This window comes from Gallinula chloropus (genome assembly GCF_964237585.1).
Source record: "Gallinula chloropus genome assembly, chromosome: 2".
Lineage (NCBI taxonomy): Eukaryota > Metazoa > Chordata > Aves > Gruiformes > Rallidae > Gallinula > Gallinula chloropus.
In genome coordinates, this window is record NC_140086.1 from 60,070,292 (window position 1) to 60,093,810 (window position 23,519).

Consider the following 23,519-nt stretch of genomic DNA (forward strand, 5'->3'; position numbering starts at 1 on the left):
AAAGCCCTCTATTGTGAAACAAAAAAACAAAATCCAAAGGTCATGATTTATTTATATATTTATTTATATTTTTTATTTTGGTTAGGTAGACAAATCATAGGGTAAATTTTGTCTGGCACGAAGTTCCAGTTTGGGAAAGAAGGCAAGTGAATCTATGATTGTAATTCTAGCAAATACTTTCCTCTTATAAAATATTTATTGATTCAATTTAATCTTGTCTTGAAGGAAAATAACTTCTGCTTGGTTTCTTTGGACTCAGAATTTTTGATAGCTCGATGATTATTTAACAACACTTTACTAGCAATTGCTAGTCAAGAGGTATTTCTGTTTATGCTGTACTCAAAAATTATGATGAAAAATATATTTTAATGGTTATTTCTTGTTGATGAGGCAATTTTGAAAACATCAACAGTATTATTTTCTAATTATTATAGCAGTAAACTACTCTTTCAGGTTGTTCATGTGATTTAATGTAAGGATCTAAATTATTGTTTTTGTCTTTTTTAGGAGTGAAATTAAAACATGAATCAAAACATGAATTTAGTTTCCACTCAGAAACTAGTGGAAGAGACACAGGTTTTGGGGACCCAAAGAAGACAACCTTATAAATTAGCAGAAGGTTGCCAATCTGGTGGCCATCTGTGTAATTCAAACATGACATCTCAAAGTTTCTACCCATATTCATCACATCACCCACATGTGCATACAAATTACAACAGTGATTGGGAAATTTTTGAAGCAGTAAGAATTCGGGAACTGGAAGAAGTCAAAGCCAGAGCTGCCCAAATGGAGAAGACCATGCGCTGGTGGTCAGATTGTACTGCTAACTGGAGGGAGAAATGGAGCAAAGTTAGAGCAGAAAGAAATAAAGCCCGAGAGGATGCAAGACAATTGAGAATCAAATTAGACAGTGTTGTAAAAGAACTGAGTATAGTTAAAAAAATAAATCAAGATTTAGTAAGTGAGAAGGAAATTTTAGAAAATGCAACTGCTTGGAAAACAGAATTCAGTTGCTTAGAATTATCTTATATTAAAAAAGACCTAAACCAATTAACATTTCTGGAACAAGAACCTGTGAAAGAACTGAGCAAAACCACCGAGATTCCTGGGGCAGAAGACACAAAGAAGGTAAAGAATATGTGTGTGGGGGTGTTTTGGGTTTGCTTGTTTGTTCGCTTGTTTTGGGTTTTGTTGTTGTTTTATTGGGGGGTTTTGGTGGTTTGGGTTTTTTTAATTCATGAAAATGTGGGAGGTTATAGATATGAGAAATTAGAAATGAGATTTTTTTGAGGATTTTTACCAAAATATTGACTGATGCATTCAATGGTAAACCCACTTTTTTAACCTAATATTCCTAAAATAGAGAAATATGAAAATAATTAATACTCAACTGTGACTGAACTTCTAAGTAACAGACCCAGACTGTTGTATCAATAATGTATTGTTCTGACTCTCTCTTACGTTTCAAGGTAACAGATTGCCTGTTGTTTGAATTCTTCATGTTTTGTGTACTTTTATTTTTCCTACCTCCAAAAAAGCAATGCAGGTTCCTGACTTCTAAAATAAAATAATTCTTCCTTAACACAGCTTTTGAAATGAGGCAAAGTTGAGATTAACTCTTTTGCGATGTGGAAAGGTGTTTGGTTTATTTTTTCTATTTGACAGAGAGGGCAATTGACTTGTTAAGCAGAATTAAACAATCAAATATGGGGATGGTTTAATACAGCTCCCAGTTCTATATAGAAGAACGAATTATATTCATCAAAATGGAACTATTTGCTCATGTTTTACCAGTTTTAATTCTGTGCCTTGTCATGCATTATATAGTCTCCATAGACAGCACTGTGCAAAAACTATACATATATATGTTATTTGTCTGATAAATAGCAGTCATTGTAGATATAGGAAAGTTTTTAATTCAGTTTAATGAAAATTATCAGGATTTTAGACTTGAATGTATTGCTTTCAGAATTATTGCTCAGTTTGCAATGCACATTAATTACATTTTATTCCTGTGAATTCTCAAAAAAAAAAACCCCAGCACACTGTAGTGATAACAGTGAGAATGAATTTGGCAAAAAAAAATGCATGTCTTTCATATTTTTGAGCAGACAAATGGACCACAGGAAGGAAATGACACAATATAGATTTTAACTGATTCTCTCTCTCCTTAGTATAAATCACTACTTGAGAACCGAAACTTTATTTATGAATGGAAAACAGTCTTGTCTTTTCAGAAGCTTTTAGTTTTTTCAGATCTAAGTTTCAGACATTCTAAAAACTCAAAAGAACAGAGTTGTATGAAACAGTTCTGTCAGTTGTCTGTTAAAATGAGATTAACTTTTAAACACAACTCATTAGAGGTGATAAAATTTACATACATTTCTAAAGAAAACTACTGTTTTTGAGAGTTGTTCAATATTCCTAATAAAGATTTATTTTCATTTTTCAATTATTTTATAATTGTTATTAGTTTTAATTACATTTTGTTTGCAAAACCTGTATCTTCAAATTAGATATTTAGTGCTTTTTGTTTCTGAATGGCATCTAAATTGGTATATTACACATGTAACTTTATTCCCTATACAAAACTTGTATAAGCCCATAACCTGCTTCAACATGGCTTACAGAATCACAGAATCACAGGGCTTGGAAGGGACGTCTGGAGACCATCTAGTTCAACCACCATGCCAGAGCAGTCTGCACAGGACACCATCCAGGCAGGTTTTGAATATCTCCAAAGACAAAGACTCTACAGCCTCTCTGGGCAACCTATTCCAGTGCTCTGCCATCCTCACAGTAAAGTTCTCATGTTTAGATGGAACTTCCTATATTCCTATATTATGCCTGTTGCCCGTCACTGGTCACAACTGACCCATCATCCTGAAACCATCCCTCAAGTATTTATAAACATTGAGAATATCCCCTTCTCAGTCTTCTCTTCTCTACGCTCAAGAGTCCTGAGTCCCAAGTCCCTCAGCCTCTCTTTGTAAGAGAGATGTTCTAGTCCCCTGATCCTCTTTGTAGCCCTTTTTTGTACCCTCTCCAGTAGCTACCTGTCCTTCTTGCACTGGGAAGCCCCAAACTGCACACAATATTCTAGATAAGGCCTCACCGGTGCAGAGCAGAGCGGGACGAGAACCTCCCTTAACCTGCTGGCCACGTTTTTCTTGATATACCCTGGGAGGTCATTTGCTTTCTTGACCATGAGGGCACACTGCTGGCTCATGGTTAACCTGATGTCCACCAGGACTCAAAGGTCTTTTTTCCCAGAGCACATTAGAAGTTTGAGTTCTTAGCATAGAGTTTGTCAATATATTATTTATATGTATGTGTGTATATTGCATTCCTAGCTTTGTTAGTACCAGGATTCTGTCTTCACTGCAACTAATGATTATTGGAATCTATTTCTATAGTAAAGATAGATTTGAAGTTTTTTTAGTATGAAGCTTGTCATAACAGAAGGTGTGAGATATGTCACAAAATGACAGTGATCCAACTATAATGGGGTTTTTTTGCACATTATATCCATATATAGTGCAATTATATATTACTTATTCCCTTTTTTCTTCTACATGACTTAAATTTTCAGGATTGCCTTAGTAGGTCCCACAGTAGCTATATTAGACTTTTCCATTAATTTATGTTTTTATCAGATGTTGTCTTTTTCTGTTTTTTCAGGATGTAGAGGTAATCAAAGACCAAGGCAATCACAATAAAGAAATCACTCCAAAGCCAACTGATTCCTTTGCTGATGTAGTTCCCAGCATCTGTTTGGAACAAGCTAAAATAAGTTTGGACAATACAGCTAAGACAACAGAAAATGATTTAATACATATTTCCATCTTGCATTTGCAGTTGGCAGAGATGCAGAAAATCTTACAGAAGGAAAGACAGTAAGTGCAAAATATATTCTACCTTAGGAAACTTCTATTAAAAATTAAGTTTTTTAAGACACTTTCTAAAATAGATATGGTGATATTTACATTTATAGCTCACATATACTAATTCATAATCTTTATTAAGTACAATTTACAAAGCTTTGGTAGGATTTTAGAGCACAAGGATTTTTTCATAATGGTATGGAAAATCAATCTTTCCATGTTTGGAAACATTTCACAATAGCTTTTTTTTGTTTGTTTTTCTTGGCTTGTCTGTCATTTAAATAAGAAGTGTTCCATACAGAACTGTTAAGAGTGTACATTTTGCTAGGTATAATATTACTAAGATAAGCGTTAACATGGTTATCAGTCTCTTGAGACGCCCTATGAGTCTTCATGAGGCTATCATCTGCCAGCTCAGAAAGAGTTGTTCTGCACTCCTTACTGGAATGGGCTTATTTTGCTGAGTCTTTGTCTATAGAGTCCCAGTTTTTCTTCTTAGGGTTCATGTCAGTATTTTTTCTCCTGGAGCTGCTAACAATGAGTGTCTCAATAATCTCACTCATGTTTACATTTTTACTTTTCTAATCTTGCATGGCTGTACCTTAAGTACTTTCTCACATCTTCCTCACATTTTAGCGATTTTCTCAGTAAGCGTGAGCCAAGGACACACAGCTGTGCTGCATCTAAGCAAGCTTGGATTACAGACAGCTTCAGCCCGGAGGCCAAAGGTTACCTTGGCAGTCAGTACAGTTTCATTCTTTCAGCAAGTGACTGCTCAGCAGTTTTCTGGTTTACACACAGAACTCCAGAATTGTGGCAGAATTCTTTCCAGAGTCAAGTTGTCTCATGCAGATCCAGTGACTTGCCACTAGTTACCTGACTAATCTCTCCATGAGATGTTTTGCTGCTTCACTCTGAGAGGCCTGACACTTAATACATTCTGTTCAGAGCTGTCTTCAGTAATGCTAATATACCTTTAAGCCATGGATCAGGCACTGCAAAATATAAAAAGAAAGGAGCTCTAAAAGAACCCCCCCAAAACAGAGCTCAAAGTTTATGTTTTCACTTTCAGGAAAATTTAGGGTTGGGCTTAAAATGTAAAATCACACCCCAAAATCCTCTACTAGGCACTATGGTTTATATGAAATACACATTTGAGGTGCCTTTGACATGAATTAGAGACCTTATGAGTTGTTCAGCACTTTAAAGAATCATTTGCCTAAAATAACATCTTTAGTACTTCTATTCTCATCTAAATGTCTTTTAGTTTCAAGTTCTTAATTTGTTCCGCTTTTAAGTTAAAGTATTTCTTTGTTCTAAAACGAAAAGCCCACCAACTACACTGGTAGCTGACAATATTGAAGAGCCTCGGGCTGGGTGGGCAGACTTAGGCATCGAACACTGGGGGCTTCATCTGAGCATCAAAAAATATTTCTTTCCTGTAAGGATGACCAAACACTGGCTTAGGCTGCCCAGAGGTTACTGAGTCTGTGCCCTTGGAGACATTCAAAAGCAATCTTAACATGGTCCTCAGCAAGCAGCCACCTCTAGGTAACCCTGCTTAAGCAGGGGAGTTCGACCAGATGACCTCCAGAGGTCCCTTCCAACATCAGGCATTCTGTATAATTATGTGATTTAATTAGATAACAATAAGTTAAAATAAGTGGTTAAAAGATCCATTAAAAATGCTCTGATCTTGGTCTTTCAGAAGTCATAAGCTGCTTCACTGATCTCTGCTATAATCTTTCTTCCATTTTATTTTATTTATATAATAAACTGTGTAGTCAGGATGATCTGTTTCATTTAGTAGCATCAGAGGGATCTGACCTCACTTAACAGGTACTGTAACTCAAAATAAAACCAGTATTTTCTAAATAACAATTGCCTAACGGACATCCCTGTCTTTTCAGATTAGACCATTTCTAAGACTTTCTGTGCATGCAGTATGGTCAATAGACTATTAGTCAAAGTATTATACTGTAAACCTTTATCCTTTCACTTTCTACTGTATGAAACATCCCTTTTAATATTTTTTAGTTCCACAATCCAAGTCATGATATCATTCCACCAAGATATCCCATTACTTTAGGAGAAAAAAAATCAGTTGAAATGAGTATCTTAGATTCTTTACATATGACAGAAGTTATCTTGCACTTCCCCCCCTTTTTTTTTTGCTTTTTGAGTGACAGTGTTTATTTCTATAATGTTACGAGAGCCACAGGTGATTACCAAGATAAGCTGTGCTATGTACTATAACTGTGCAGAGATCCTTGGTTCAGGAGCATTAGGTTTAGTTGTAAAAGACGGGAAAACAAGAAGATACATCACTCAATTAGACTGCTTCCTTAATGTAGCTAACATTCCTTCCAGGAAGGACTAGTCAGTGGTAACTCTTGGTATGTCTGAGCAAGCCTGCAGTATGCTGTGTAGACATGCCCTAGACAAACGTCATCAATACCCTTTGGCTTAATTCCTGTATTTTTTTTGTTGTAACTTCTAAAGTAAATCATCTTTGGTTTCAGTACTGTCTACATACTATGTATATTCCCATGTATGTGTGTGTTTAAAATAGTCTTCTGGCCACAATAAAAGTGATATGGTACCTTTTCCCTGAGGATTTTCAATATCTTTCCACATATTAGATGACCTGAATGACTAAAGTCCATTTTCAAATTTTCTTCAGTTTATCCCAAAACTATTTAATTCAAAATTTTAATGTTACGCCAATGCTTTTCTTTGTTCTCCTTACCTATTTTTTTTTGGTAGATGTCTTGGAGGAATCATACGATGATCAAACAATTTTTAAATATACAATTGACAAAAGCAGTAGAACATAACTCAAGCTATGTAAAGGAAATCAGAAGTAATTTGTTTTCAGCTTCTAAAAGACATAATTTTTGAAATACTTTTTTCAGAATGAACAGGTTTCTGGAAAAAGAAATGGAAAAGATAGAAAATGAATTATTCCTTTGGAAATGGAAATATGAAGAACTAAGAGAAACCCAGCAGGGAAGTCTGGAACAGGTATGTTAGCAGTACATTATCATCATGTGGAGTGAGAAACAAAATAGGAACTTATCATTTCCTATAAAAATATAGTAAAATCATCCTAGTGTTTATGAACATGGAAAATCAACCATTTTTAACCCCATAGTCTGTGGGGAGGGACCTTCTGAGGCTGGATGCACAATCCCAACCCTAGTGTAGCCTCCACGTGCAGCTGCCATGGCTGCACCGGTGCTGGGGAGCTGTGAGAGTGGCACAAAGGTGGCTCAACAGGAGAGGCAGCTGCTCGTGCCCTGTCCTGATGTTTGGTGAGGGTGGTGGTGCCTGACATAGAGCAAGCCATGCATGGCTGGGACCCAGCAGGGCTTGTGTTTGGGCAGAAAGGGCCCATGAAGAACAAGGAGGTGTGGGGGGGCATTCTGTCACTGTGAGGATGCTGTGTCCAGGCTACCAAGTGGGCATGGTGGGAGTGGCAGCCTGGCAATGTGGGAGGCTGCATCCTTGGTGACAATTGAAGCACACTGAGATCTAAGCCGTGGCCAAGAGAGATAACTCTGGGTAAAGGGGAGCTGGGTGCTCATCCAGGTGCAGATATTGTGCTCAGTTCATGCAATTGGAGTACTGTGAAGTGTGGATGTTGCCCTCAGACGTATTAGACACTTAGATTTTTTGAGCTCTCCTAAGGCATAGGTGGTAGTCTGACAAAGAACTTGTGGCTCAGGGTCAGAGGAGAGGCGAATGAGGGTGAAATTGTGGTGGGAGTTTGTTACAGACCACCTGAAGAGGAAGCAAATTAATTCTTTAAAGAACTCAAGTCTCTGAGGTGTAGACCCTGGTTCTCATGCGGGTAGTGACCGCACAGCTGCTATAATGACAACATGGCTGTTGCAATCAAAGAGATTTCCGAAGTCTCAGGAATAATTTTTTGCTGTAAATCAACTAACCAGTGGTGATACATAGCTGGATCTGTTGTTGATTAACATGAAGAAAACTAGTTGCAGATGTGATGATGAGTAACATCCTTGTTGTGAAGTTGCTTTGAAATAGCGGTGTTTGACCTGAAGGAAGTGAGAAAGCCACTGAGAAGAGTACAGACCCTGAATCTAAGGAAAGAAGGATGTTGGCTTAATCAGGGTATGGTAGAATCCCACAGGAGGCAGTTCTGACTGTTAAACAAAGGAATTTGCCAAAGTTGGCAGGTCTTGAAGTACTGGATCTTCCAAGTTGAACGAAGGTCTGTCCTAGAAGTCAAAGGAACAGGTAGATGCATCAGGAGATTGTTTTAGCTTAGCAGGGAACTCTTTTGATGGAGTTCTGATGTCAGAAAGAAATTTATTTTATTAAGGACATCCACCTACAAAGGAGTAATTTAAGAACATTGCTTCATTATGTAGAAATGGTGTTAGGAAAGAACTGTTCATTTAAATCCAATTTCATTAGTAGAATACTGAGAAATATTTATGTTACAACTTCTTAACAGCTTTCAGAACAATAGGTTGAGGTTCTCTTAGATAAAGCAAAACTCAAAATGTGTATCTATGTAACTAAATATACATATAGATTTTAAAATTTCCTATAATTTTAATATTTCAGATTTTGAATAATCCAGGAATCCATTAACTTTCTTTTCACATTTCAAAATAGATTGCAAGCAGTCTATTAAATTCTGACTTCTAGTTACAAGGTTGTGCATATGTAAAGGGAATTTCCTTCTTAGATTAACATCCACAGCAACAAATTAATATCTATTTGTCATATTTCAATTCCTTCATATTTTCATTCTTTATTTTCTGCTTGCTCATTAAATAGTATTTTAGTTCATCCTGCTTCTGCACAACAGAGAAAGTCTAGATTTTGTTAATTGTTTTCCTTAAGAAATATAATCTTTATGTTTTATGGCACTGTCAGCAGAAATGAAACAACAAAAGGTAAAAACTTGATGAGAATTGTTTGTAAATTGTTAGATTTCAGTTTTTAAATATGTTTGTGAATATACAGGTATATATGTGTTGCTGCTTTTTTCTTGGGAACATACTGAATTGCTTTAATTGCTAACAGGAGGTGTTATTTTGAGCATTCTGTTTGTCTCCTGAGATTTGTATCTAGTTTTTAAATTGCAGAAAAACATTGGTCTTCAGTCTGACTAATGTGAATGAAATTACTTACATTTGTGGGGGTTTTGGTAAGTGAAAATTCTTCCTTTATTTAAAAAAACCCGAAAATCTTGTGTGTTGGCCACCTGTGTGTGAATGTCACTTACTATATACTACTGTTGATAACTCAATGTTGGAATACCATACAAGGGTTTTGGCAGTGAAAAATTTGAAAGTGAAATACACATTGACATCAGTGATGCTGCTAGTTGACTGTCCAGAGTCATCTGTAAATTTTGTCAGACACAGCTTCATTTTTCAAGATCAGTTAAATAACCTTACAGCTTGAGAGACACAAAAAGTGTATCTGAGTCTGATACACTGATACATCTGGACTCTACATAAACCAGAACAAATCCTAGGTGTATTCCTCTGATATTTGTAAATACAGATTTATGGTTAGCAAGACTGTTTAAGTTTTAGGCTTTTGCTCATTTAATCTTATAACATGCACAACAAAATATTCTTTTTTACACTCTTTGCAAGTCTTCCTCAATGTTTCCTGTCTGTCTATGATTTTTGAAGGACATGCTTTTCTGGTGGTTAAAAAAATTAAATAAGATGGAGTAGTTGCAAAGCAATTTTACCTTACACTGAAAATAGTGAAAAAACCGCACATACTGCTATATTCCACTGGTGTGCACTGTAGACTTAGAAATGCCACCACAGGCAGTGATTTCTGTGTTTGGTTTTTTCTTAATTTTCTGCTAGCTGAAGTACAGAATGTGTCCTAATGCTACATTGTCTGGTGTGTTGGTAATCAATGAGAGAAATTTACATCCCAGTTTGTGGAAGATAAGCCAAAAATTACATTAACTGGTACTGTTGAAACATCAATATAAAAAGAAGTATCCTTAGATTAAAAGGAACATGGGGTGAAATAGCATTTTTTATCTCAGGTAGAGACATTTCTGTTCCTCCTTTTTGCACAGAGTTGAAAGTTAGTCAGCAGCATTGTTGTTTTTACACTTGAGCCAAATAAAAGTCTGCACACATTTTTAAAACAAATGTTTTCTGTTCCCTCTCAGTATAGAGATGTTCTCCACTGTATATGATGGCAATCTACATGTTGTCCCTTAGGTGCATTACTTTTTGACAATGCTAACAGTTCCCTACCTATTGCTTTCCAGGTGGAGGAAACTCCACTGAGGTGAATGAGGTTTCTGGATAATTCAAGCCTTTTACTCACAACATATATGATTAAATACTATTTTAAAAGGTACAGCATTTTTGGAGTCTCAGGTAGTTAACATCTAGTTCTTCTTAAAAATTCTGCTTTGTTTCCACCTTTGCCAGGAACCTTTATTCTAAAATTACCATATATAGCGAAGATACTGCAGAGCTGCTTCCTACAATTTTTATTCACTTTGTTTATGCAAGAATTAGAAATAGTGACAATCTGATAATCTTGAGGGAAATTTAGATACATGTAGTAGGACCACATACACACTTTTCTTCACTCAAAAAATGCTTTCTGATTCTCCCCTGTATCCTTCAGAAAACATAATTATTATCAGATTTAAAACAGATTTAATATCTATATTGGCTACTCTGAATTGTACTGTTTAATTCTCACCTAAGATGGATAGAAATATTGCATACTATGCATAGCTACCACAAGAATAAAATGTTGACCAAAAATTAAATACTACAAAATATCCAGTACTCTGAGTGAGCAAAAGTTTGATAGCAGAGTCCTCAAGACTGAGTTTTAAAATATCTTTAGGCAATTTTATGAAAACAGTATCTGAATTATTTGAGAACTCAAATGGCTTTGTGCAGTGGAAACTTAGTGCAGTTAATTTTCCTCTGGCAAAATCTTATTATTTTTAGACTAGATCTACAGTTTGGAGTGTTCCTTCCTGGCCTCTATCCTTCATTTTTTGAGAGGCTGTCGGGGTTTTCAGACTAAGTGAAATAGGATGATGATGTTAGCACACATCTGACTTGTGGTTTCAAAAAAGTACCTTAAAAATTACATTTAGATATACACATTTATTTTTCCTGACCAAATTACTAGGTAGTTTGTGAATAAGGAAAGAATTCTGGAGCATTGCTTAAGCAAGAACTCTTAGTGTCTTAACTATTTTTTCCACTGTCTTCATAAATCAGGTACCAGTTCATATTTAGTGTCATCTCTAGAAATTTTGTACTTAACGTGAATGTGAATGTTTTTTCTGTCCAACATAAAGTATAATTTGTGAGGGTGTCTTTGATTTCCTGTTTTCCAACAAACGTGATTTGTAAATTCTGGAAATTCACTGTTTCATTGACTCCTCTCTTCCCCTCAATACCATCTTCTAACAAAAAAATTAAACTGTGTTGAATTTTACTTTAAAATATTTCCTGTGTCTTCATTACACACTTGGCAATGAAAATACAGACCAAGATCAGGATTATTTAATATAGGGCCATTCTGTTACAACTCAGAGATAAAACCCTTACTTATTTCTGTGAGGAAATATATTCAGAAAAAAACATCTGTGTGCATACTGAAATATATCTGTGCATATGAATTTTCTGTGAAAGGAATACCATGCCAAAGCCGCATCACTTGTAGACATTTGTTGGCCTGTGGATCTGCCAAGAGCAGAAAGTATAACCTGGTAAAGAAATGTTTTGAAGATAGGGGAGGAATATGTACACACACACACATCCCACACACACACTTGTGCATATGTATATGTATTTATGTGTTTATCTACATGAAGCTTTCTTTGCTCTAGAGGTTAACATTGCATTTTTAACAAAACCAGTTTTTCATAGCTTATACTGAGAAGTAGAAAATGATGACAAAGTTTGTTCCTAATAATGTAATAGTATGTTCAGTTCACCATATAGTTCTGTATCAGAAATGAATTTTCGCAGTATATAGTCTAAAAAAAAAAACAAACCCAAAATGGCTTTATTAAATATGTTTAAATATCCTGAATTTGCTTTTCGAGATTATGTTTTAGTATTCACTAAGTTTCTTGTTTAGGTAAATATTTCTTCTGGTAGGCTTACTTTTTGTTCATTCACATAAAATCAACTTGGGCTAAAATAACCAGTTACTCTAAAAAACCCCAAGCAATGATAAATGTTTCTTAAAAAAATAAAAATCTAATTTGAGAGGAGGTTTGATTGGAAAAATAGCTTCTTTAGAGTATTCTCTGCCTCAGTGTTGATAATAAAATGTTCCTTATTAGGCATGACAAATCTCAAATTCCTATCTCCTAGAAGCTAACCGTGTCACCTTGCAAGCTCTTGTCATGATGTTAAGAAGAAATGCATAAGTGGTACTTTATTTATCCATTATCTAACAACTTTGTACAGTTTCTGCTGTGGACTCAGTGGGACTGCTGTGACTCAGCATAGGCAGTGATTCCTAAATCTCTGCTAGCCATGAAGACCTGTGTAAACCAGTGCTGTGTACTCATCTAGAGTTTCAGGTTTACTTTATGGTAGATGGATTAACTAATTTTTTTTGTGTGCTTTTGGAGGGAAAACACATGAGGAACTGGAGATCTGGTCATGCTCTATGAAATAAAGAAGATGTCTAAACCTGTAGTGTTAGAATTAATGTAGCTACATGTCTGCCATCTAGGATACAGAATCACAGAATCACAGAATCTTAGGGGTTGGAAGGGACCTCAAGAGATCATCGGGTCCAACCCCCCTGCCAAAGCAGACTCCCTATCTCACATTACACAGGTAGGCATCCAGACGAGACTTGAATATCTCCAGAGAAGGAGACTCCACCACCTCCCTGGGCAGCCTATTCCACTGCTCCGTCACCCTTACTGTGAAAAAGTTCTTCCGCATGTTGGTGCGGAACTTCCTATGCTCCAGCTTACAGCCATTGACCCTAGTCCTGTAACTTTCAGGATGGGTAGGTAATTTTGCTTCCTAATTTCTGTGTGTGGAACAAAAAGTCCCCTTTTCTGTTTCATTGTGGTTGCCGAAATGGAGTTTTCTTTTTGATTTGACTATACATGTACAAGAGATGTATTGCTTCTGGAACAAAGTAGCAGTACCTTCATGGGAGGTAGGAAAAAAGGAGAACCAGCCATCATTCTTTTATTTTTTTTTTCTGCTTTCTTTTTTTTTCTGTTTAATGTGCAATAGATGTTTTCCTCTTTGGTCTTGATGCTTAAAGAGAACTTGTCTGGCACTTAAGTAAGTGCCTCTGCACCGAAGCATTACATTTTCACTTTCAATCAAAGGATTCGGTCTTAGGAAAAATTAATGAATGTTATGTTTGGATACAGTCAAAAAAGTTTCCTTGTCTACGTCAGTGGAGTACTGCATATTTCTTTGAACCATAACATGGTTGATATCCTGAAGTCGATAAGGAATCTGCTGATGAGAATGAACTTTGGGTAAGTTCCTCATTTAGACTGTGTGATTTAATCACAACAGGTGATTAAAACCTGTGTGAGAGGATTCTTCAGGGACCTTTGTAACTTTGAAATACCAAGACAACGTGTAATTCTAGTTATGGTTCAAGTAAAAAAGAAGAGACCTCATGTAAGTCATACTGCAACCAGTAGAACTATTTCTACAGGCACTTGCCACCAGATTGATGAGCTACGGAAAACATCATATTGTTGTGGTGTCACCCAGCAGGCAGCTAAAACAACCACAACTATTACTACTGTTCACTCCCTCCGCTCAGAGGGAGGGAGGAGGGACTCAAAAAGAGAAAAAAAAACCCAAAACAAACCAACAACCCCCCCCAACCAAAAAACAAAACACCAAACAAAAAAAAATAACATAAAAATCATGGGTTGAGACAGACAGTTCAATAGAAGAGAAAAAGAGAAAAATAGTAATGTTGAAGTAATATATAAAACAAGTGATACACAACACAATTGCTTACCACTCAAATCTGATGCTCAGCTAGTTCCTGAGCGACACTGCTACCTGGCCATCCCCAGTTATACATGGATCATGACATCATGTGATGTGGAATGTCCCTTTGGCCAGTTTGGGTCAGCTGTCTTGGCTGTGTCCCCTCACAGCTTCCTGGGTATCTGCTGCCTTCTCATTTTCAGGCCAGTATTGTTAAGCTGAAGTCCTTGACTCCTTGGTAACAACTAAAACATTAGGGTGTTATCAATGTTATTCTCATCCTAAATCCAATATACCATATCAGCACTGTATCAGCTACTAGGAAAAAATTAACTCTATTCCAGCTGAAATCAGGACACTTTATATTGCTTACCTAGATCAAGTGACTAAAGCTGCTTATTTCAGGTTAAAACTCTGAAAGGAAAGCTGTATGGAGGCAATGTTCTATACAATATTAATCTGAAATCGAAGCAACACAACCCTTTAAAATTTATTTGAATGAAATCAGTTCCTGCATTTCTTGAATCCTGTTGAACTTTCAGTTCAGAAGAGAAAATAAGCTTAAATACTGATTTAATCTGTCTTTTTAGCGTAGGCTGTCCTTTAAGGAGAAAGCTCAATGCATGAGAACATGGTAACTTTTGTAATCTGGAGTATAATACAAATTGCCTACACTTAAACATTGGTAAAATGATCTGGTATTCATCAAGCAACTTTAATGCAATCTCAGGTTTCTTGAAAAATTAATATGTAGAATCAGACTTGAAAATTTTTATTAAGCATGTCGGTATGGATTGTTTGCCTACAGGAAAGTAATGATTACAAATTCTACCATGGTTTCATACTATTCAGTATTCTAGCAATCTATGATGTATTTATTTTTAGAGATATACAATTACAGCAAACATCCTATTCCCAGCACCACTTAACTATTAAACTGAAAAGTCAACAATCTTCATCTGTAAAATGACTGATCTTGCACAGTTCCTGACTTAAATGGAGAGTGCTTTGACTATTGCTGTCAGTTTTGATGTATTTTTCCTGTGATTCATTAGCAGTTTCATCAAAAAATGTACTGAAATAATTTTACTTAGTATTTTATTTTCCTAATCGATTAGATTATTGTTATATATTTAATGTTATTAATTTAATGATTTCTAGTAAATGGGATTGAATGGTGTTCTAATCTGCAGCACATCGTACTAATATAGTCTGGGGAATTCTTGAGACAGATGACAATTTTAACTTGCTGTGACTGCTTCCAATTGTTCTGACCACTATTGATTTACTGTTTTCTTACAGTTCCTTATTTACCTATACATTTGGGTCAATAAAGCACTACAGAGTCAGGATGAAAGGTCAGCTTAGAAATTGGTTGGAAACAGAGAAGTGTTGACCTTCTGTATGGCAAATAAAAAAAAAGTTAAAAAAAATAAAAGAGACAAAGAGATAGGTGTTACCTGCTGCACTATTTACTTTTATTTTCAGGTTATTTTCTACATGTCTACATTCATCTTCTTGTGACAAATCACTGTATTTTTTGAGTAAGGTTTATTATCTTCCTTTTACGGTGCATATTAGGATGATTCAGACCTTATTCTTATCCATGAAATAATAATAATAATAATAGCAATAATAATATTAACAATCATAGTAATAATAATAATAAAATAATAGTATTGCTATCACTACTTGAGGCAAAGCGAAGCATGCTGTTCTAGTGTAAACTATAATTAAATTTGCATGCTGTGTATCTGTAAAGATCCCGATTTTTTAAATTATGTGTGGTATGTTATAGATAAATTATCATTGATCTGAGAGTTAGGACTAACAGTTTAGACAGTCTTACTTTTGCATATATTAGAAGGGGTTTTTTTTTGCTTCCAATACTATCTGTATATGTATTTCTACACATAGGCATATACATTGACAACTCCGTTCTTTATCTTGATGCTGGAAGTGATTTGCAATCAGTCTAAGCTCCCTAAAGGGTTAGACTGTGGGAACAATTTGTTGTATGACGTTCGGGGAGGAAAAAAGTCCAAAAAGGCACATGCATACTCCCATACCCTTCCCTCTGATAACAACACTAGTAACAGAAGTAAATTAACTTCAGATCATAAAAGCTCTTAAACTTTAGCATACCATTGCAACAATACTTAGCTGAAAAAGGGAAATAAGCAGAGTTTAATAAAAGGTTTCAAGTGTAACATAAAAACATGTATTTTTTTAAGTGAGGCAGAGGCCTGTTATACCTTCTTCTAAAAAATAACCCAAAATTTCTACTACTGAACCTTTAAGCACACTGGGAATCTAGTGAAAAGTCTTTCCCTTTTTTTCCCACATAAAGCTAAGATGTCACTGAGGCAAATTAAGGGATGAAAGGTCATGATTTGCTTCAGATCATTTTGGTTAAGAATGCTCCAAATTAGCTGACCTTTGTGATTTAAAATTAAATTAGGTGAAATAATTGCTGTAATCCCTATGCCTAAAATACTCTTTGCTGTTTACTCAATGTTTTTAACACAGTTTGCTTAATCTATTACCACTGCCACCCCTACTGTGTTCAGTCATAATTCAATCAACTTTAAGAAAAGCATGCTACTGTTTGTAAAACAAACAAAAAAACTAATTTTGTGTGAATGCCAAGAGCTTCTGTTTTCCCACGCTCAGTACTGAAACATAAAGACTAAGGTGTGGTGGGGTTTTTTTACGAAATTGATTTCAGATACATTTCCTAGATCAATTGATTGCTGGTTAATATGTGGATTTTTAACTTGTTTGTTCCCTGGAATAAGAATTAAAATCCTCCATGCATAGTAATAAAAGTAACTATACACTTGTTAGCACAATGGAGCTCTGACGTTCCAGATGAGCGATGGCTTGTCAAGTTTTGAGAGTTTTGTTTAGTGAGTGTCCTTTATAAATTTCCAGCAATATTCTCCAAAAGATTAACTGAAATGTGAATTCCTTTCTTGACTGACATTAGAGAATAGAGTAGATTGATCTAAATTACTGTATAATGTTCATTCAGATTAGTCTTCTTTGGAAATATGAAGTTCAGCTTTAAGCAGCTCAGTTGGAGAATAGATCTGATCTCAAGTATCACTTGCATGTTTTATATGCCCTTTTTATGTAAGGTCATAATTACCATGTTTATCTAGGCACCAGTATTTTCTACATATAATCAAAATAAACAAACAAACAAATAAATAAATAAAATTAATAATTTGAAGAGCTTTCATCAAAAATGATGCTACAAAAAGTACGTTCAAAAGAATTTAGTTTGGACCAGAAGTCTTCTGGAGCTCCCTTCCAACATCAACCATTCTGTGATTATAGGATTCTGTTTTCAGAATTAAAAGGAGAGGATAAGTAATTACCATTGGTAAAGTGTCATCTACTTTTATTGTCAAGTAGTAAAATCTTTCTATACATCTATTGCTGCCTGTAAGATAATATAGCTATGAGGTCATCCGATGTGTCTGCAAAGAATGATATATGCATGTACGGGTTGAGTATATATAAAATGAGATAATATGAATATTTTCTTCTAAAACCAGCACTAGACATTTTAAAGGAACAAATCGGTAATATATATATTTTTTTCACGAAGTAAATAGGTCTCACTATCACATTCATCTTATGGAAGAAAAGAGAAAAATTTCAGCATGTTTACCCATTATCTTAATAGATAGGATATTTTTAACTGAGAGGTATTATTAAACCTGCTTAAAAAAAAGTAAAGCATTGTGGCAAATTGTTTGAGTGTAGGAAAAAACAAATTCCGACATCCTGTAGAGAATTCTTATCTTTTTTTCTAAGTTAGAAATTTAGATTTTTCATTTTTTTTCTTGTGGGGACATTAATTTTATCTAAGATGCAGGAAACAGCAAGAAGCAAAACTCCCTCTGACAAATGACATCAGCAGATGGGTGTCCTGACTCCCTGCGGCAGTGAGTATCCTATTGCTATTATTCACCACATCCTTCTAGTGATGCTGAGTGGCTCAAGCTCACCCACCAGAGAGGCTTCCCATCAACTGCAAGGGCAGTGAACCTGTTTGGAAACAGCATGTTTTCAGGTGTGGCATGAACCTGCTTCCTAGTGTGAGACTTCACTAGGCGCCTTCATCATAGGAATTTCCTCTTCCCAGCTTCACATAGGCATAAGGCTCTTCCTGCCCCTCCACTGCAGTTGAAGGCTCAGGCTCTTGAAGCTGCAAGAAAAATGACAAGTGTTTGTGTAGACTGGTAATATATGAGGTTTGTGTCTTGAACTACAGATTCCAGAGTTCTGTTCTGAAAGATAATAAAGTGCATGGTTCATTTTTCACATGCATTAGTAACTTAGTTGTTCAGGACAAGTGGACATGTTTGATATATTGCCTAGCTATAAAAATGAATAAAACATTTATATACATGTTTTCTTTTGACCATGGCAGAAAGACCCTCAGTTTTCAAGACAGCCCACACGTGGCTATTTGCCTTATATCTCAATAGAACTACTTTCTTATGTAAGAAAACTTAATTTTCAGTCATCTTCTTTGGAAAACCCTTTATTGCCATGTAGCTATTAGAATACATGTCATCATCCCTTTTACCCTGGATACAGTCACTAAAATAAAGGACATGAGATTTTTCCACATAGAGTGAATGTGAATTTTAATTTCAGTATTTTGAGACTACATGTCTTATATCCAATTTTTTTTTCAATATCTGAGAAAGCAAACAAAAATATTGAATAGGAACCTTTGTTTTTCAGTGATCATTTTTCATTTTGTTTTTAATTTAATTTATGATTGATACCTCCTCTTCGTTGGTCTTTCAAAAAACTGATTTTCATATTAGTTTTGGGTTAGTACACATGTACTTTCTATAATTTTCTTAATCTGTATCTTCTATGTACACTAATTGGCAGCAGCATTAAATAAAACTTGTTTCAGAAAAAAAAAAAATTACATTTAAAAAAGGCCTTCTGTTGAGACCATGCTGTTTTGCATACAGTTTATTGCTCTACCAGTCACCAGCTATTAGAGAAAGACTAAAGAGTTACCATCAGAATCATAAGAACTCTGAATCTTTGTGGCTCTACCTACCTACCTACTGTTAAACAGGAGTAATATATTTCAGGATACTATCTTTCAGACTCTTATAAGTAAGGCTGCAGAATTAAGGGCCAGAGTTTTATGGGGCTACTGTGTCTTGACACTGTAGATGCTTTTCAGTGAATCTAGTTTTGTTAAGGTTGATTTGGTTTAGCTGCAAAACAAAATATACTTGTAGAAAGCCTCTTAATCATTTGTTGTAATTATTTAAACACTGAGGTGTATTGCCTATGTAAGATGTATTTTCGGTTTCTGATAGGAGATATTTCAGCCAATTTGGTTACCACCAAGTTTTGGGCACTGGAAAATGCCACTGTTGTAGACCTTTCTTTGGACTGAAGAGAGTATTTTTAGAGAGTTCTTTCTCCTGAAGGTGTAACAGCATTTCTTCATGTGAATTCATTGGTTTGAATGGGGCTCCACCAGATACATTACTATCTATGCAGATGCCACATTTTGGATGTGAGTGCAGCATGCAGCATCTGCAGTGTCAGGACTGCCATATCCTGATATGCATGGCAACACGGACTGTTAAAGCTGCATGAAGGTTTATTGAAGATAGACTACATTCTTAGCTTTTCAGTGAAGATGTTAATGTTTATTTGCTTAAATGTAATACATGATCCATATCAACTTGAACTTAAAAGAAACTGATAAAAGCAGTGCCAGAATCAACATGGAAAGAAAGATCTGTGGGATCAAGGATAATTTTCCCCATCTCACTCTCAGCATTTCCTTTTCTTGAAATTATTTATGCCTCTCTACATATATTATTCATGATTCATAAAAGTTTCAGCCTTTAAGTTTTTTATGTATCTATGGACAATTTATATTCCTGCTTAAAATCACTTGTGGCAAATTAGTTATACACGCAAAAGAGTTTTCTCTGCATGCAAATAGGGAAGGGGAAAATAAATGCCAGTAAATCAGAAACTTTTCTTTTTAATGTCAACATAGTGCAATGGTATCAGCTTGCAGCAGACTTAAACATTTGAGTAGTATCAGAAGGAAGAAATATTTGATTACTCAACATGCTGGTGCTCAGATACATGCATTGGTATGAATATAAGCATTCGTTAAAAGTTCAGTCTGTTGCAAGGCTTGGAGTCTCAAGATATTGTCAGGCACAATAACATTTATCATACTCTCAGTATAGTTTCTGATGGACTAAATGGTGTTCTTGGCAGACCTGCTTACAGTAAGACAAAAAGCAGAGTAATTTTTTTTTTCCTATATTGAATATTGAAGTACTTGTCAAATAAAAAGGTAGGCAGCATTTGTCTTACCTTTCCTGTGGAAGGAATGCTGTGGATTCTGGTAGTCTTTGATTACTTCTTTTAGATGAAAAAGGAAAAGAATTCTAGAAACAGTCACATATACTGTAAACAATCATTGCAAAACTGCCTAGTGTCACACATGGTAAGTAATAATTTTGCTTGCCAGCAAAAATCATACCTGTGCAGAGCACTGCTAGGCTTAGAAACAGGCAAGCTGATGGATTTCCTTTTAGACCTAGGAGCTATTGCAGTTGTTGCCAAGTTCTTACAGATTTCTACCAGTAGAAATCTAAAAATCAAATCAAATATAGTGTAATGTAGTATAGTGCAGTATAGTATAGTATAGTATAGTATAGTATAGTATAGTATAGTATAGTATAGTATAGTATAGTATAGTATAGTATAGTATAGTAAAATAAACAAAACTCAAACAACAAAAAAAACCGCCTGTGCTGACTGCTTGGGGAGGTTGACTCTGACCTGGCCAGAACCAGGAAAAAATTAAGGCATAGGTTGGAAATGGCCTCCCTGTTATAGAATTGCTTAATCTTGAAAATGTGTCTTCATTCATCCTGCTTTAAAACCCAAATTAGCCCTGTGCAGTCATTTGAAGTACACAAAACCCCACTGTCCTGATTTTTGCTGGGATAATTTTCTTTTATGTATTTGCATTTATCTCTTTTTTTCCTCTCAGTTGAAAGAACAAAAATCTTGCATTTTCACTGTTTTCGTTCCATCCTAATTTCTTTTAATCTTGTAATAAGTATCTGTTAATAATAACTTGGTAATAGTAACTATTTGTCAATAATAATCTTCTGATAAATATATTAGTACCTGATAAGTACCTGTTTCATGTTATTAAAAAAAAAATTAACCAATTTTCTTTTGAAGTCTGAGAACTATTTCATATTTTCCTGACAAAAGCTCCAATTGTCTCCAAAGAGTAAATAAAATCAATTGTTACAGAATTGCTTTATATCACTTAGTAACAGGGCTTATTTCCTCCTATATGTGGATTAGATAAATGAATCCAGAAAACTCTGTTATCCTAAATAAACATTGCAGCATTCACTAAAAATGTTGCTATTTCCCTTAAGACTATTAATTGTGACCTCAAGAAACAAGAAACAGAGTAGCTTAAAAACTTAAAAATACATCCTCTGGTTTTAGGACAGCCATTTCTAGTACAGAACATATTTTAGAACTCCTTGACTTGAATGAATATTCATTATAGTCCTTCTAAGGTATATACAGACTATAACTTAAAATATGCTGATTTTTCATCTTTTGGGGAATAAAAAGTGGACTTTGACACTGCCAGACAAAAAAAAAAAGTTGCAATGCTATTTAAAACATTGTTTTTTTAATACTGCTGTTCCATAAGTAGCAGGCAGAGGAAGAAGATTTGGTTGCCAATTATTGTACTAAAGCATTACCTATGTTATAATTTTTTAAAGGTACAGTTAATGAAAAATTTAATGTCTTATTGGGTTGTTTTTTTCTTTTCAAATGCAAATGGTTATTGAAACATGAAAAACTTTTATCTGGACTGACTTCTAAGATGCCTACCTTACACTAAGGTGAGGTCATTAACCTCACCTAGTAAAAACCAGATTTTTTTAAACAATTTTATTCATCTTTTTTTTTCTCTCTTTTGTTTGTTCTTCCTCCCATTTGAACCCTTTCCAGATGGAAAAACTTCAGTTTGAGAATATGTCTGAATGGGCAAAGAGAGAGACACTTGAAGAAAAAACCAAAAGTTTGGAAGAAGAGAACAAAAGACTGAAGTTTCAATTAAAAGAAATGCAGGGACATAAGCTGCTGGTTAAAAATAAGGTATGTGCATTGTTTAGTTTGATTACTTGAGGAGCATTCCCCCCAAAAGTTACTATTTCATAATATCAAAATGTGTCCCCAAATAAAGGGCTGTTCAAGGGCTGTCTGCATATCAGACCTCGACAATTAGATCTCAGTGACTTTGAATTTCTGTAGGGTAAAGAAACAAAAAGAAATATCCTTTCATTTTTAAAAGGAGCAGGTAGAAAGGAGAAGTCTGGCCAGACCAAGGAGCAAAAGTGCATTTGCCTCTTCATGATTTAGATGATGATTTAAGAATATTGTTTATCAGTTTAAAGGAGAAAATTAAAAATTATATTTTACTGTTGGCTGAAACTATGTAATCTGTCATGTTGTGAATTGGTAAGAGTTATCATCCAAAGACTAGGTCTGAAGAAAGGAGAGCAGCTTTTCTGAAAAACAGGAGTTGAGAAAGGAGAATGGCATTTTCAAGGATTCCAGTCTAACTCAATTTATGTCTTAGATGGAACCTGTCTGTTCCTATATAGAGAGATCGCAATGTCACTGTTGAAACGTTCTAATTTCTGAGACTCTCCCTACCTAATTCTTTCCAACACTATCAATAACCTGAAAACAATCGCTTTGACTTCTGTTTCAGGAGGTTTTTGGGTTTTTTTCTGCAATAGTAGCTTGAGTTCAAATAAAACATTTTTTCGTAGGGTTAGGAGGGTACAGAAGGATTTCTGTAAAATATGAGTGATGGTTAGATGTTTAGATTAGCAAAGGGGCAGAAGAAAACACAGTTACCTAACACCCTAGCTTCTCTAAAACCAGTATTTGTGAGATATATGGCTGATTCATACTTTTAAAGGGTATAAGCAAAACGTGGGACCTTTTTCCTTTAATATCGATTTTAGTAAGATTATGAATGGTATGAAAATACATAAGTGAAGTCCTTACATTCTTGTCCAAATGATTTCATGTTGACAGTTATCTTGCTCTTTAATATGTATAATCCCACAGAATATAGAATTTGTGCAACCTCTTGCACATGGTAGTAAATAATGCAGATTTAAATTTGGAAAACAAAAGTTAATAAGAATTATATTTTGCACAAAAGGTGATTTTTTTTAGTATTATTCCTAGCTGGAGGCACTTTGCTTTAAATGTTTCCACATACAGTTTTTGAAAGGCTAACTTCTGTTGTACAAGATGAGCAGAATTGATGAAACAATTGAGATCAGACATTGTAACTTTGTGGTTTTATCGATTGTACTCCTTGGAATGGAGAATGCTGTTTAAATTAATAGTTGTATTATTTGACAAATAGCATGGCAACAAATATTTAATGGATCTAACTGGTTCATCTAGGAAGGGATAAAATGAAGATAAACACCCCTTGTTGATGGTATGGATCAATAATCAAAATATGCTGTTATGGAAAGATATTTTCTATTTCATC

General features: G+C 35.0%; 1 protein-coding gene across 1 annotated transcript; it reads left to right on the top strand.

Annotated features, from left to right (window-relative positions):
- Positions 1-522: 522 nt before the first annotated feature.
- Positions 523-22,126, top strand: CCDC102B (coiled-coil domain containing 102B; the record flags this gene model as incomplete). The annotated part of the gene is made up of 4 exons (XM_084260100.1): positions 523-1,128; positions 3,682-3,896; positions 6,800-6,908; positions 21,950-22,126. The coding sequence occupies 4 exons, from the start codon at positions 523-525 to the stop codon at positions 22,124-22,126; spliced, it is 1,107 nt and encodes a 368-aa protein (XP_084116226.1).
- Between the last annotated feature and the right edge of the window lie 1,393 nt (positions 22,127-23,519).